This window comes from Rattus norvegicus, chromosome 3 (assembly GCF_021556685.1).
Source record: "Rattus norvegicus strain SHRSP/BbbUtx chromosome 3, alternate assembly SHRSP_T2T, whole genome shotgun sequence".
NCBI classification, from domain to species: Eukaryota; Metazoa; Chordata; class Mammalia; order Rodentia; family Muridae; genus Rattus; species Rattus norvegicus.
In genome coordinates, this window is record NC_141536.1 from 46,294,024 (window position 1) to 46,307,087 (window position 13,064).

A 13,064-nucleotide genomic window follows, 5' to 3' on the forward strand; every position below is an offset into this window, starting at 1 on the left:
TTTTGGTTTGGGGGAAGCCAACAGACAAAGGCAGTGTCCTGCACCGAGCACTTCCTTGACAACTGTCTCAGGATCCTATGATCCTTGAGGCCTCATTGTAAAGCACATACAGAGAATTGGAAGACGGAGGTCTAGAACGCTTAGATTGCTCTAATCTTTTTCACATGAGAAACTTACATCCAATGGAGTTAACTTGCTCCTTGGGATCCTTCTGCTAGCTCCAACCCACTTAAATATCTGTAGTCTTAAAGTTTCTAAGTCAGGAGAAGTTGTCCACTACCTATCATCAGACGATTGTGGTTTAGAGATTTTTTTTTTACCCCAAATTCACAGCTGCAGATAAGTTATACAAGTAAATTACTAAATTACAAACTTTGGGATCTTATTAGAGGGCAAATCTACCTCACTGCAGCACCATGGAGATGGAGAAATAGAGGGTGCCATGGCGTTACACAGCAGAGGGAAATCTCAGGCATTGCCAACCAGCATCAGGCACAGTCAAGACATTGGCCATCGCAGAACTGGGTGAGTAGGATTGGGGTATTGTGGGAAAACTCAAATGTCTGCTGTATCAGTAACTGAGTGAATGAATAAAGCAGAAGCAAATGCATAGATGTCTGAATATACAAGGAGGGTGTGTGAGCTCAAGCAATTATGTATTGAGCTATGGTGTGTGTGTGTGTGTGTGTGTGTGTGTGTGTGTGTGTGTGTGTGTGTGTAGGCATAATATTGAACTGAGAGGCCCCTGACTTTTAAAAGTGGATGAGGCTGTTTGGCCCCAGGAGAGAATTGTCTTTTGAGTCTAATGCTGCCCGATGACATTTTTTTTTTACCAAGACAAAACATAAATAAATATTTGACATGACCAACTGATTGTTCAGCGTTAGCTCAACATGGTAGAGTACTGCACGGCCATCCAAAGCATGGAGCTGTTTCCTAATATTAGGTTTGAGATATGGCCACCAGCTGAGAAAGAATGAGCTTCTGGAAGAATGGACTAATAAAGAGAAAGGAGACCATAATAACAAAGGATGAGATATTTATTTAAATCTATTCTTGATACATTGAAAGCTGAGCGCATTTATGACAAAGGGTTCAAGGAAGAAGTTCTCTTTCCAGGTTCACCACTACGGTTACCAGGTTACCATGTCTTCTGTTGTTGTAATCCAGGTGTCGTGACTGCGATAATTTACAATTTATACCACAGAAAAGTAATCTCAGGGCGGTAACTTCAAAACGAGGAGACAATTTGAGAATCCAGCATTTTCATACTGTAAAGTTGTTACTTTATCAACACCCTGGAAAAACTTTATTCCATTTACAACCTTTGGGTTACACAACGCTAAAGGGAAATGTATTCGTCCGCATGCAAAGCAGTATAGCTTCAGGATATAGCTCTCAAATGTACATCCCAAGTGACTGGCAGGAGATGTTGTGAAGATGGTTGTGAATGGTGAAATATTCCTATTTCCTATGAGGACAAAAGCAGGAATTGTTCAGAATAATTATGGTAACCAGGTGATATAACTAATTTATCCAGAAGACATTTCAATGTCATTTAATAAACATTGTTTATCCATCTCTTTATCAGTAAATTTCTCAGCCTTTTTACTTGAATTAATTTTCATTTAAGGATGATATATTAAAAATCTTTCAAAAACGTGTATTTGTAAAAAAATTATAAAAATAAGATTTATCAATAAAGTACATTTCCACTTGAATTTTTATTCTTGTGCCTTTCTCTTTTTTGTTTTTGCTTTGTTTTGTTGTTTTTTCTCTTTTAGTGCTGGAGACTGGGTCAGAGACCCTACATAAGCTAGGAAACCACTATACCACTAAGTTACATCCGGGCACACTGCTCTGCTTTTTAATTGAGTAAATAATGCCACATACAATGACATTTTAATGGGTGTGTTAAAATTACAGCAATTTTAATGTGATATTAATGTGTAATGACTTATTTCTTCTCCATATTTCATCCATACCAATTTTGCTGGTGCTTGATCTATCACAGGCATCGCTTAGAGAGTAACTAAGTGGATAGAAATTTTCATAGAAAAGTTATATACGATTGCATACTCTTAAGTAATAGGACACCCATTACATCAGTCATCCACACACAGGAGCAGCTAATCGCTGTATAACCTACATTTATGAAAGTTTTACTAGATTTCAAAATCAACTAAAAAACCCTTACTTGTCAGTGATCTTGGTTTGAATCAGCCAGTTGATGAAGTCTCTGGTGGCAAGGTTATCGAGAATCGTGTTCATCTCATCAGAGAAGGATCCATCAGCATGTCTGCGCCCAAGTTCCTCAGCTATGGCGACTTCTTCCGGGAAGCTAAGCAAAGAAGGCTTGGAGTCAGTGTTTATCTTAAATAAATTCGTGTGAACTGCTGAGCCTTGGTGATATGTGTGGGAGTGGTAGAGAATAAAAATTTGGGGGCTTCACTAAAAGCCCTCATACAAGCCCACCAAGGTGGAGACCATTAAATGCTAGAAGGTTTGTGTCTCTCTCTACCCTGAAACGAAAGTCACGTAGGTTAGCCTTTTTGAGTAACCCATGGTACCTTATTATTTAAACTATTAGTTTTTCTGAAATTCAACACAAGTACATCGTGCTCTGGAAAGACAGTAGCAGCCTTGCAAAACTCAGCAGTAAGGGATTTAAAATCTCAGCTCCCCCCCCCCCCATTCACCACAGTGTAATTCCTGGTATTTGTTACACACTATAGATACCCATGAAGTCACTCCATTGGTTTTGCAGGCATAATGGGTAGCGCTTACAAATCAGCTACAGACTGTAGAGCTCCATCAAGATGCACCACTGGGTTTGTAGGTTTGATGGGTAGCGCGTACACGTCAGTTACCCGTACTAGTTCTCCCTCATTTCAGTCTACTCAGCAAGCATGTTTTAACTCCACTTAAAAATCAGAGCTGAACATAAATTTTCTCCTACTTCAGTTCAAATGCAAATCAAAATGGTCACAAGAAAATGAGATGGTTCAGGAGTGGTGTGTGATTAAGGCTAAGCCAGCAACTAAGAAACTTGTTCTCCCTTTTCACCTTGATCATTGTATGGCTAACTTTGTGGTGGCTGAGTACATGGTTGGTTGTGGAAAATGTCATTACATGTTTGAATTTTATTAACACATGAATACAAGTTGACTGCATATGCAACTTCAAGTCAGACTATGACCATTTCATTAAATATTAAGTTTTTAGTATAGCATTTCCATAGGATAGTCTTTTTTTCTTTGTAATTTCTCATCTAGGAAAATCATCAGATATTAAACCAGAGACTTACTCTCGCCTTCCTCGGCCTTTCACCAGCCAAGCAATGAATTCCTTTGCTGCCTGGCCCTCCAAGTAAGAACTCACATCACTGGTAAAGGTCCCTTCAGCATGCCTCTCAAATTCATCATGACGTTTGGCAATGTTGTTCCTGAAAGAAATGTGGGAGTTGTGTTGAATGAAGCTTCATCTCTTTGTTAATGTGTTTCTCCCTGACAAGCGTGAAGACCTCAGGCTCAGGACTGAACGGCAAGAGCGCTAAAAAGTTTGGGAGGTGAGAGTGCTTATAAAGTTATTTTGAGTTCCGTTAATGATCTGGCTTGAAACTTTGTGGAGAGAGGCTAATGCCATTTTAAAAGAGACTAAACCATTCTTTCCTTTTCCAGGGGCCATTTCCACCTGGGCTTCCTCCTGCTGTGGTCGTTAAAGCTTCATTTAGGCTTTATCTCAGGACAGGAAAGCTGTCTGGCTCTGCCATGTTTCTCACAGTCAGAGTAGGTACTTGTTATGAATGAACGTCTGCTCAGAGTCAGTTAACTGATTTGAGGGAAAGCGAAGGACCGCCTTGAATTATTATGAGAAGAACCGCATGATAACGGGTTAAAGAAAGTAAATGCTCTAGCAGTAGAGAAGCAAAGTGGGCTCTTATCAGCTGTAAGCGTGTGGAAGAGCTCAGGCAACAGAACAAGTAGCCTGCAGAGTCCCACGCTGTACATTGCCCTTTTGGAAGGTTCATCTTAAACAGACATCAAATAGCTGAGTTATGGGTCGGTCGCCTAGTGTTAGTTTGCCCAGATTGTATGATATCCACTCCAGAAAATCAGAACAATTGTTGTCAAGTCTATAAATTTGTGTTTTCACACAATTCGGGTGCCTTACCTATAAATCACTATCAGGGACGCTGTCAATCCTCAGGTCTGCTCTGACCACTTCTTTGCTGCTGTACTCTTCACTCCAAGGATATGTGTGCATCCTGTCTACTCTTCTCATCCCCTCTTCCTCCTCTTTTCGTTCCACCCAGACACATCTATGTCCTTTTCCTGATTTTTAGATTTCTTCAGCTATTTGGTATGCATAACTCCCTTTCCCATGTGGGCTATCCTCCAAAGAAATTGTGAAATTCCACCATCTCTGTGAAACTCTTGTGGATAATTTTCTCCAGTAGCCTAGAAGTAGCAAAGCCCCCAACACTCCTCAAACAAAATCCAACATTAAAATGTATGCCTTATGATGGGTTTGTGTTCCTGTTTGCCGCCTTCTTTCTTTATGCTCTGCAACTAGTTGGGCTGTGATTTTTAAATGCATTTCTTGAATTTTCTTTTACAAGAGAATGGGTGCATCTGTTTTTCATACTTTACTAATGGTTAACACAGCTAAGGTATAATCCTCATGGGTTCACAGTCATTGACTTGAACCCCCTCAATGGCATGTTGCGAATTTGCTCTAACTTTTGGTAAGAATTACACTCTTGAGCTAACAGGTCTCCAAAACTCAGTTTCCAGTTTAAAAAAAATTACTAAGAATACTGCTGCTTAAAATATAAGAAAGTCTTTGTCACAGCAGTGTGTGGATGAGGAATTTTGTAGAGCTGAGACAAAGGTAGCATGCACAACCTCACGAACACCCAAAATGAATAAGCCTGTTTGGTGAGCATGATAACCTAGGAGAGTCAGGAGAATTTCTTAATGTGCATTTGTGTACAACAACTTCAGACTCCTACCGGTTCCTCTTGGTGTTCATCAACCACTGCACAAAATCTTGAGCACGGCGGGAGTCCAGGTATTTGCTGTAGTCACTGGTGAATGTGCCCTGTGAATGGCGTTTGTCTTCGTTTATCTGATTAGGGTCTTCAAGTGGTTCTGTCTGGGAAGCTGGGAATGATCTGTGAGAGGCAGTAATTAAGTAGCATAAGTACAACCGTAGGAGCAGGTACTCAAAGGGTAAATACTCCAGGAGTACACGCTTTATAATTAAGCTTATTGAGAAGATTCTTCACTACAAAATAGAAGGTCCCGTGCAGTAGTGAGATTGCCCTGCATTGGTTCTCAACCTTTCTATACTGTGACCCTTAAATATTGTTCCTCATGACCCCCAACCATAATGCTATTTCATTGCTACTTCATAACTGTAATTTTGCTTCTGTCATGAATCATAATATTAACATCTGATATATGACCTCTCAGGGGTCATGACCCACAGGTTGAGAACCAATGCTTAGAAGGACCTGACCTGCTTGTTGGACCAGCTTTAGTGTATTGGAAGATATTCGTTCTGAAATTTAGCAACAGGTTTCTCAAATGTTTTCTGAAACATTATGAAAGAAATCTTTTCAAGTAATTAATCTACTCATGATTATGCTAATATGACAGAGGAGAGAGTGACTTGAATATTTTAAAACTTTAAGAAGCCCAAATCTCTTGTTTGGGCAGCAGATATATGCCCCCAAATTTGTCTTGCACATACTAATGTAAAAAAAAACTCAATTACTTAGCTATACAGTAGCTAAAGACTGGAGAAAGGGACAAAAAACACCATCTGCTAATTTGAAAATTCCTGGTGGATATTCCTATGTAACTGGTTGGCATGATAAACATACAGGGATATCAATGTAATAACCACAAATGGTATACTATTTTACTTGTCAAATTAAAATTATTAAGGATTAGAGAGGGTAAAATGTTTCTCTGCTGCTCATGGGAAGAGAGATGAACTCCCACAGCTTTTCTGAAGGGCAAATCAGGAAGGTTTTTGTACTAATTCTGGTTTAAACTCACTCACTCCCTTTGACACAATAATGTCATTGCTGGAAATCTATCCCAGAAAATATTAAGAAATGTGACACAAAATGCATATGGACAAACCTCCTATGTAGCACTCTTCCTGGGTACATTTTAAGACTTCTTTAAATGCCCAGTAGGAGAGGAATATGGAAATAAATATTATATATGATGCGAAAAACATGTAGCTCTTACGAACCAGATATGTAATGAGTGTCATAATAAAAGAGAAAGTTGACAATATAACTTCAAGAGAAAAACATATTTCACGGCAATAGAAGCTCAGAGATATTTGTATTATAGTTTATACAGATAGTGAGGAAGGCCTAGGAGGGAAGCGACGGGCAAACTGATACAATGCTATTTCAATTAAACACTTAACTTAAAAATCTTTAGAACCCAGGAAAGTAAGATACGAGTTTTACATATTTTGAATTGTTTCCTTTCGACAGTAGATATGTGAACACTTAAAAATGTTGCATACATTTTAAAATTTTGCATCTTAAAAATATATGATTTTTGTAATTCGCAAAGAATATTGACAATTACTTTTAAAGGCATAAAAAGGAACTGGAGTTGAAGTAGTTAAAAGAGTGTACGAAAGATTAGCATCTGAAGAATCCAAAGGACAGTAGTCTCCCATTGACATGCTTCTAAGCCTAGCCACCCCATTGTTGGTGCACATGTACCCTGATTCATAGCCCAGAACAGCCCACATTTATCTTTGCTGTGTCTTCAGTAGTTCAGTCTGTTCAGGGAAGGTATCCCTCCAAACCACTGGGCCCCCACTCACCAATCACGCTTCTCACAGATCTCACTCTAACCACAGGGACAGGCTGCTCTACTGTTTAGTACCTGGCGTTCTCCTCCGTGTCTTGAGGGGCATGCTGCCAGCTGCCTTGTACCAGCATTACAAACAATCCAGCCACGATGTAAACGGTCTTCATTTTTTTATTCTGCCTGTTGGAACACAGAGTGGGGGGTAGGGGGATGATGGGGAAGCAGGCAGTCCAAATGAGCTCAATTTTGATTAAGTTAATATTATACATAGACAAAAGCCATCCTGTCTATTTTATCCTGCTTGTGGCTCCAATGTCACGTTAAATTCAAATAGAATATATGCCCCCTCTCGATGAATTTTGATAGGGAAAAATAACACAAAGGATCTGTTCTACTATTAGGCTTTTCATTAGTGTGGGACACTTCTGTTAATGTTTAGAAGGCTCATTTCCAGACTTGAAATAAACGTGTCCACAATAAGCATTTGAAATACCCTCTGTAGATGATATGTTGCATATGGTTAACCTGAGTGGCATCTTATCCATAACACCACCCCTTCACTATCAGTCTGGCTTTCAATTAATCGTCCTTCACTTCCAAGCATTTACATTATACTGCATTTCAACCATCTTAAAGCCGCCTCGGGCTACAACTTGGCATACCAGCTGTCGGTTCAGATGTATTATTCATTTATATTTTAAATAGTGTAACTTGGTCTAGACTTTGTAATTATAAAGCGGCCAACAGATTTGAGGTATTTTAGGGTGCTTTGACCTGTTCTAAATTAAAGGGAAAAAAATCATTTTAAAGACAAGCAATTTGCAATAAGAACTAATGCTCCTGGCAACTTGAACAATCGCAACTAAGAAATTAAAGATTAGTATCCTAGGGAAAATTAGTGCTTGCTTTTGAAGCCCCACAGTCCCTTGGTTGTCTGGTAATTATACTCAGTTTAGGAAATGATATTTCCTATTAATGACACTGTAGCATACACCTGGTTTCTTGTCTGTCAAAAACGGACACCCTGTGAAACCAAAAGATACCAGGGGGGTGGTGATGAAGATGTAGGTCTGCATGGATGTGGGCCACGATGTCTCTACAGAATGAATTGAAACCTTGAGTCCACAGTGTGTCACAGGTTTCTCGCTGCAACCTTCCAACTCTCATGAGAATTTCAGCCCACGTTTCATTATGTTTCGCCATAAATAAACTAAATGAGTATTTTTAGCAAGTGGCATTTGGTTTGGAATAAGGATTTTACAAATATTATCCTTTTAAAACATCAATCTATTCTTTAACATCTCAGCCATATTTACTATCTGTCTTTGGCAGGAAGATAGAGGCTATCCTACCTGGAGTGGTAGTTTTCTGAAATAATAAATACTTATTGATGAACTGGCCAACCAGACAAAACAGCATAATAGAAATTATGCTTTCGGGGCTGGGGATTTAGCTCAGTGGTAGAGCGCTTACCTAGGAAGCACAAGGCCCTGGGTTCGGTCCCCAGCTCCGAAAAAAAGAACCAAAAAAAAAAAAAAAAAGAAATTATGCTTTCATCCTTCTTGATGGTCAACACTGAATGGCTGCTTTGACATGCCTTTGATTGTACCTTCCAATGGTGATATGTTATAATATTGAAGAGTCATAGCAAGCACTTCTGTGTTATTGGAAAGCCTCTTGCAAAAGACTGAACAATGCCAACTCGGTCCTAAATGAACTCCTCAGCCCAAAGTCCCTGAAGGTTCAGTGATGGCCTGCTCATGTTTAGAAAGGGCAGACTTTGGACAGACAGCACTCTGAGAACATACACCTTCTAATGCAACCTCCTGATACAACTCACTTTCCTTTATCCACTTTTTGGAAGTTAAGAGACTTCTGAGAAATAAAATAATTCATCCATTGCTTTAATATTATTGTTGAGAATTAAATATTTTAGCATCAACAGTGTATCTAGTAAGGATTTTACAGTTATTTCTCCCCTGTCTTTGCTAGTGTAAAAAAGGAGAATGGTATTTTTGAAAAACAAAACAAAACAAAAAATACCACAATTTTCCAATCAAAATTAAAAGGAGACTGTAGTCAAAGTATTACTCTGTTTGGAAAGTCTTAGAAAAAGAATCTTAGATTTAGGAAAGAAGAGATGACTTTATTTTCCTAAGATGCATTGGTGTTATAGGGCACATAAACACTCTGTACTTCCTTATCTCCTTTAATAAGGAGTCCGTAGAGCAGTGGTTCTCAACCTTCCTAATGCCGTGTCGCTCTAATACAGTCCCACAGGCTGTGGTGACCCCAACCATAAATTATTTCCACTGCTGCTTCACAACTGTAACTTTGCTACTGTTATGAGTCATAATGTAAATGTCTAACATGCAACACTATGAGGGGGTCGTTTGTACGCCAGAGGGGTCATGACCCACAGATTAAGAAATAACTGCCCTAGAATTTACCGAAACACTATGCTTGATGGCGGATGCCATTGCTGGCATTTGTGAATTGGAGCTTTTTCTCTGTGAAGTTAATAGTTACTTCAGAATACCTAACTGATCTTTCTAAAGAGATATGCAAAAAATCATTCCAGATGAAGCTATTTTGGTTTTCTTTCCAACCATTAGTGCTCGATATATGGTAAATAACCGTTAGTTTATAACTCATAGGAAGATATTGCCAGTTATTGGTGATGTTTATTTTCTGCTCCAAAGATGCTGGCTTTAACTTACAGAGGGTTCATATATCGGCCTTGATTCTTGGAGAATCTATTAGAAGTCTGGATATTTAAAAGATGATATTGAACATCCTCTTTTATAAAACAAGAGCTTTAAGGAGAAGCTTTTAATTCACAAAGAAAAACTGCCCTTACAGTCCTGGTAATGGACACATTTTCTTGTGAAATTAAAAAGCCCCTTCTGTTCAAAGTAGCACACACATCTTTCAAGTCAAAGCAGAAATACTTATTGTTCAGAGTATTTACTTATTTGAACATACTGTTCACATTGTAACAAATGCACTGGTCTAAATCTTTGTTTTCCTTTCTTTTTATAAGCACACCATACTAGTTCTCAAGTAATTTGCGAATTCATTACAGTAAAGTAGGTATAAATCTGATCAATAACGCTTTGCCCTCAACTGTGTTCTTCATAGTCCTATCAATAAAGAGATGAAAACAACATTTTAATCCATAGTTCTCACATATACTTCACTGTCCAATGTCCTCCAGACATCCCCACCCCACAGTGTGCCTCTTACCTTGTGGGACTGAGCTGAGAGGAGGTATAGACAGGTGGAGCTCCTTTGGGAACTTTGAGTGTGTTCTGCGCCCAAGCTCTGCCCTTCTGCACCAGGGTGCTGTGCTTTTATATAGTCTCCAGGCTGTTTAGCCTTGCAGATATTACGCTGACAATATAAATTTCTCATCTGTAAATAATGGGGTTTTGTTCAAATGATTTCACTCGCCCACTCTGCTCATCTGCTCCTCACGCTGATACCGGGGTGAGACCTCAGAGGCCCGGAAACTTTTTATTTACTCTTGTGCCTTTCTGTTTGGGAATGGAAAGGGTAGTTTGGAAATACACCCTTCAATCTCAGTCAGGCGTGAAAAACTACTTCAGCTCTCTGAAGTGAATTTTGACGTCAAATGAGCCTAGAGGAGTCATTTGAGGGTCTTGTCCCTTGATGTGCTATTTGGCCATCCTGAGTTCCTGAATAACTGATGGACCATTCATCTAGGCAAACAAATCGCTCACCCAGTGCACACATATCAATAACCCACTCATCTACTTTGTATGGAATGAATTTGTACTCTCTTTGTGGGGAGATTTTAAATGTCAATTAAAATGTAATGTGCACTATGTTAATGAGACACAGAAGGCAAAATGAGAATACCCAACGTCACTGATGCTGATAGCAAAGGGTCTATTATTTCTTTTTCATCTTTCGAAATGTTTTAAATCTAATTTCACTGAGAAGGGGTGTGACATTAGAATACAAAGAAAGACATGGGAGGCAAACTATTGGTCTGAGATGCATGCTGTTACTTTCTGTAACTTCCAGCACGTATATAGGTCCTTACTAATTATAGTATGTAGCAGATACAATTCTGGCCATTTCAACAGAAGGAAATAAAATTGGGAAATAACCAGGATGTGTGAACAGACAGCAAGAAACTCCGGGGATCATAAGTAGATTTTTCTTCCCTGCTATCATCAATAGGCTATGAGACCGTGGCCAAGCCACACAGTCTTTGGGACTCTGTTGCTGATTTGTGAGAAGCATTGATTTGTGTAAACATTTGTTTAAAATGAAACTCATATTCTATATGACAAGATCACCACAGCATTTCCCAGCTAAATCTGGGTGTCCAAGTGTATCAACTCCATGGTATAATTGATAACTTTTATGGGAATAGCCCATTGAAACAACTGGAGGAGTACTCTGAATGAATTTACTTCTTCAGAATGTGCATTGAACTAACTGGTGGACATGGAGCTTCATTAAGAAATAGGAACCACTTTCCCTGTCAGTTGGGAGACCTTACTGAGGGGTTTCGCGTTAGTTGTCATTGATGATATAAAGCCCTGGTACCTAGAGTTAGCTCCAGGGATCAGCTTCCATGAGGTCCTATTAAAAATGGAACATCTCATGGCTCAGGTCTGGTTTATGGAATCAGAATGTGCATTTTATCACGGCCCCCAGGAAGTTTCTTAGCAGATTAGGCTGAAGTCACAGCTGTATAAATTATCTAATTCACTTTCTCATTGGTGCTGCTGGTGTCTTGATCTCAGGGCAGCTCTTGGCAGATCCAGCAGATGGGGTGAAAGAGCAGAGAAAGGTGTCCAGCTCCATCCAGCTCTGGCAGAACTAACTCAATTGCACCGATTGTGCTTCAATGTGTAGAGCGGCTTAGCGCAGAGCTCGATTGCTCTTTATGACTGCGACCGTGTGTCAGCCACACCTTTACTAAATGTTTTGTCAAGTTCCATTCTTCCTGTTGTCCATTTTCCCTCTCCTCTCATCTCTCATTTTTCCCCTCCCTCTCTCTTCTTCCTTTTCTTAGACTACCAGTTTGTGAAGCATCCCTAAGTAGAGGGTCCTGCAGTTGATGTTTACGATGACTAAAAGCCGTAAACATAGCACCAGAGTCTTGCTAGAACTTTCTCTCTGTATCTCTTGTCTCCTCCTTACTTGGCTTCTGCTATGTTAGAAGTAACCATCCCATTTTTTTTTCCAGTAAATTGTTCTATAACTCTACCTCCACTCTCCTAACTCTGGTTCTTAGAGGAAAGGGCACCATGAAGATGAGCCTTATAATAATCCAGAAGCATTCTGTAAAGTTCCCTTCTCTTGCTCCACATACCAGGAGGGGCAAATAGACTTCTTAATAGGCATTGTGTTAGGAGGTGATATGGGTGCTCAGATAAGCATTAAATTCAGTTTGAGTGTATTGATTCAATGGGAACTTTAGCACTGGCCTCTACTTGGCCTTCCTTCCCATCAATGCAGTTGTTCAATTATTTATAATGTGAGGGAGGGACAGTGGTAGGCAGGTATGTATAAGATTAAAATTAAAAGGTTTGACTTGAAGCAGAAGAGTTGTGTGTTTTGCAGTCATGTTGTCTAGAATTCTTCTATTGGAGAAAGCATGGAGGACCTTGGTTGTCAGTCATAGTATATAACGGTAGATATAATTTACCTTCCTAAAAGGTTGAATTTACTGACCCATAATAAAGTAATGATTATATTATGAAATATAGTAAAATATTTTTACCCTAGTGTTTAAGGTAAAAGAAAGAACAGAATCAGCAAAATTTTATTGTTCTTTCTGAGGCTTACAATAAAGGACACCTTCTCTGTGTTTTCTACCTACACAGCTACGGAGGCCCACAAGCCTAGAAAGCCCAATGCTTGCTTTAATCCTTCTGTCTTACTGCCTTGAAATTCTTACTAACGAGGCTCCACATATTTTTGTTGTTGTTGCTTTTTTTAAAAGGCTCCACACTTTGATTTGCAAAGATTAGGTAGCTGGTCCTGAGGAGGACTTCACATTGGCCAGATGTCATGTAGGGTGTGAGGTTGGTGTACATTGATTTCTGAGGATAATGAGTCTGAAATGTCTGGGAATGATTATACTGCATTTTGACAGCAAGTGTACAGGAGGGAGGGTTATAATGTATTGTTCAAAGAATGCAATATGTCTAATCCCTTTTGAAACGTTTA

The 13,064-nt window shown here is 39.3% G+C and overlaps 1 protein-coding gene across 1 annotated transcript; it reads right to left on the reverse strand.

Moving 5' to 3' along the window:
- Positions 1-1,019: 1,019 nt before the first annotated feature.
- On the reverse strand, positions 1,020-10,177 carry Gcg (glucagon). Its single transcript, NM_012707.3, is given in 6 exon segments — positions 1,020-1,471; positions 2,198-2,341; positions 3,308-3,445; positions 5,015-5,176; positions 6,927-7,031; positions 10,098-10,177. Coding segments are annotated over 5 exon segments (543 nt in total). The 5' UTR covers positions 7,019-7,031; positions 10,098-10,177; the 3' UTR covers positions 1,020-1,464.
- Positions 10,178-13,064: the final 2,887 nt, after the last annotated feature.